The sequence below is a fragment of the Varroa jacobsoni genome, unplaced genomic scaffold (assembly GCF_002532875.2).
Source record: "Varroa jacobsoni isolate VJ856 unplaced genomic scaffold, vjacob_1.0 contig07278, whole genome shotgun sequence".
Classification (NCBI taxonomy): domain Eukaryota; kingdom Metazoa; phylum Arthropoda; class Arachnida; order Mesostigmata; family Varroidae; genus Varroa; species Varroa jacobsoni.
Window position 1 is genome coordinate 1 of NW_019216858.1, and position 1,360 is coordinate 1,360.

The window sequence follows — 1,360 nt, forward strand, 5'->3', positions numbered from 1 at the left end:
GTAGTTTAAATACGAATAATAAATACAACATAACAGAATGTTTTAGAATTAATCTTAAGTTACTTAAAGGGTTACACAGTTTTCCTAAATGCAAAAATGATTAATTCACACATGGGAAGTTCAGCATCTTAGAAATAAGTTTGTAACATTCATTTGGCCGCTTGATTGAAGTACTGATCAAAAAAGCATCCTTCTTTAGACTCACTAACTTCTACAATATCGGACGTTTTATCACCTAAAAAAAGAAAAAGATCGAGATAGCTGTGATCATGGGTGACAGTAACACTGACGTACGCTAATAATTATAAATTAACTGGCTGCTTTTCCCTTTACCCAGTAACTTGAGCAAAACTCGCAACAGCTTGGTAATTATTACGTCGACTAAAAATAACCAGGCCAAACAAATGGCGCACTCGCCGTTAATTATCCGTTGGGAGGCTCGTCCTAAAAGGTAAGATGCTCCAGATAAAATCAGCGATCCCACATCTAAGTTCGCATTATCACCTATGTGTACACGGTATAGACGGGCTTTAGCAATTGACAGAGCATTTCTCTGTCCTCTTGGGGTTGTTGCTACTGCGCGAAAGGATTTGATATTTTAGAATCTAAGCTTACTTGAAGAGTCAGACGTGTATAAACTATAGATTTATACACACACAGTATAGTAGTGAGAAATGAATAATAACGGCTAGTCTACAATAGCTATGGTGGTTGATCTCATAGAGCTTGGTGGCCCTGAAAAGGACCGTTTTTTTGTTCCGAAGAAACGACAATTTACTTGGAGGAAGTGTACTTGGTGACAGCCTTAGTACCTTCAGACACGGCGTGCTTAGCCAGTTCACCAGGGAGCAGAAGCCTAACAGCAGTCTGAACCTCCCGAGAGGTGATAGTCGACCTCTTATTATAATGGGACAGGCGGGAGGCTTCAGCGGCAATTCTCTCAAAGATGTCGTTCACAAATGAGTTCATGATGGACATGGCTTTCGAGGAGATACCGGTATCAGGATGGACCTGTTTGAGAACTTTGTAGATGTAAATGGAGAAGGACTCCTTCCTCCTGCGTTTTTTCTTCTTCTTGTCCGTGGCACGAACATTCTTTTGAGCCTTACCAGCCTTCTTCACGGCCTTTCCTGACGGTGCGGGCGGCATCTTTTTTCAAATAAAGGCATCCCTCGACCAGCTTCTATTTATCGAGATTTGCTGCGCCGTCAGCGGACCTTTAGTGGAGAGGGAGGCTCTTGTGAGAAAAGCTCCGCTCTCCCAATAGCGCGCTCACACGCCTATAAATAGGACTCAGTAGAACTTCGAGCCATCTCGTGTTTGTTGTACCTAAATCGAACGAAACCATGTCTGGACGCGG

At 42.6% G+C, this 1,360-nt stretch overlaps 1 protein-coding gene across 1 annotated transcript; it reads right to left on the minus strand.

Moving 5' to 3' along the window:
* Window positions 1-10: 10 nt before the first annotated feature.
* On the minus strand, window positions 11-1,330 carry LOC111273481 (histone H2B). Its single transcript, XM_022855172.2, has one exon. The coding sequence runs from the start codon at window positions 1,147-1,149 to the stop codon at window positions 775-777; it is 375 nt and encodes a 124-aa protein (XP_022710907.1). The 5' UTR covers window positions 1,150-1,330; the 3' UTR covers window positions 11-774.
* Window positions 1,331-1,360: the final 30 nt, after the last annotated feature.

Coding starts and splice junctions, on each gene's coding strand:
- LOC111273481 (XM_022855172.2), bottom strand. CDS start 1,149: ATGCCGCCCGCACCGTCAGGAAAGGCCGTGAAGAAGGCTGGTAAGGCT.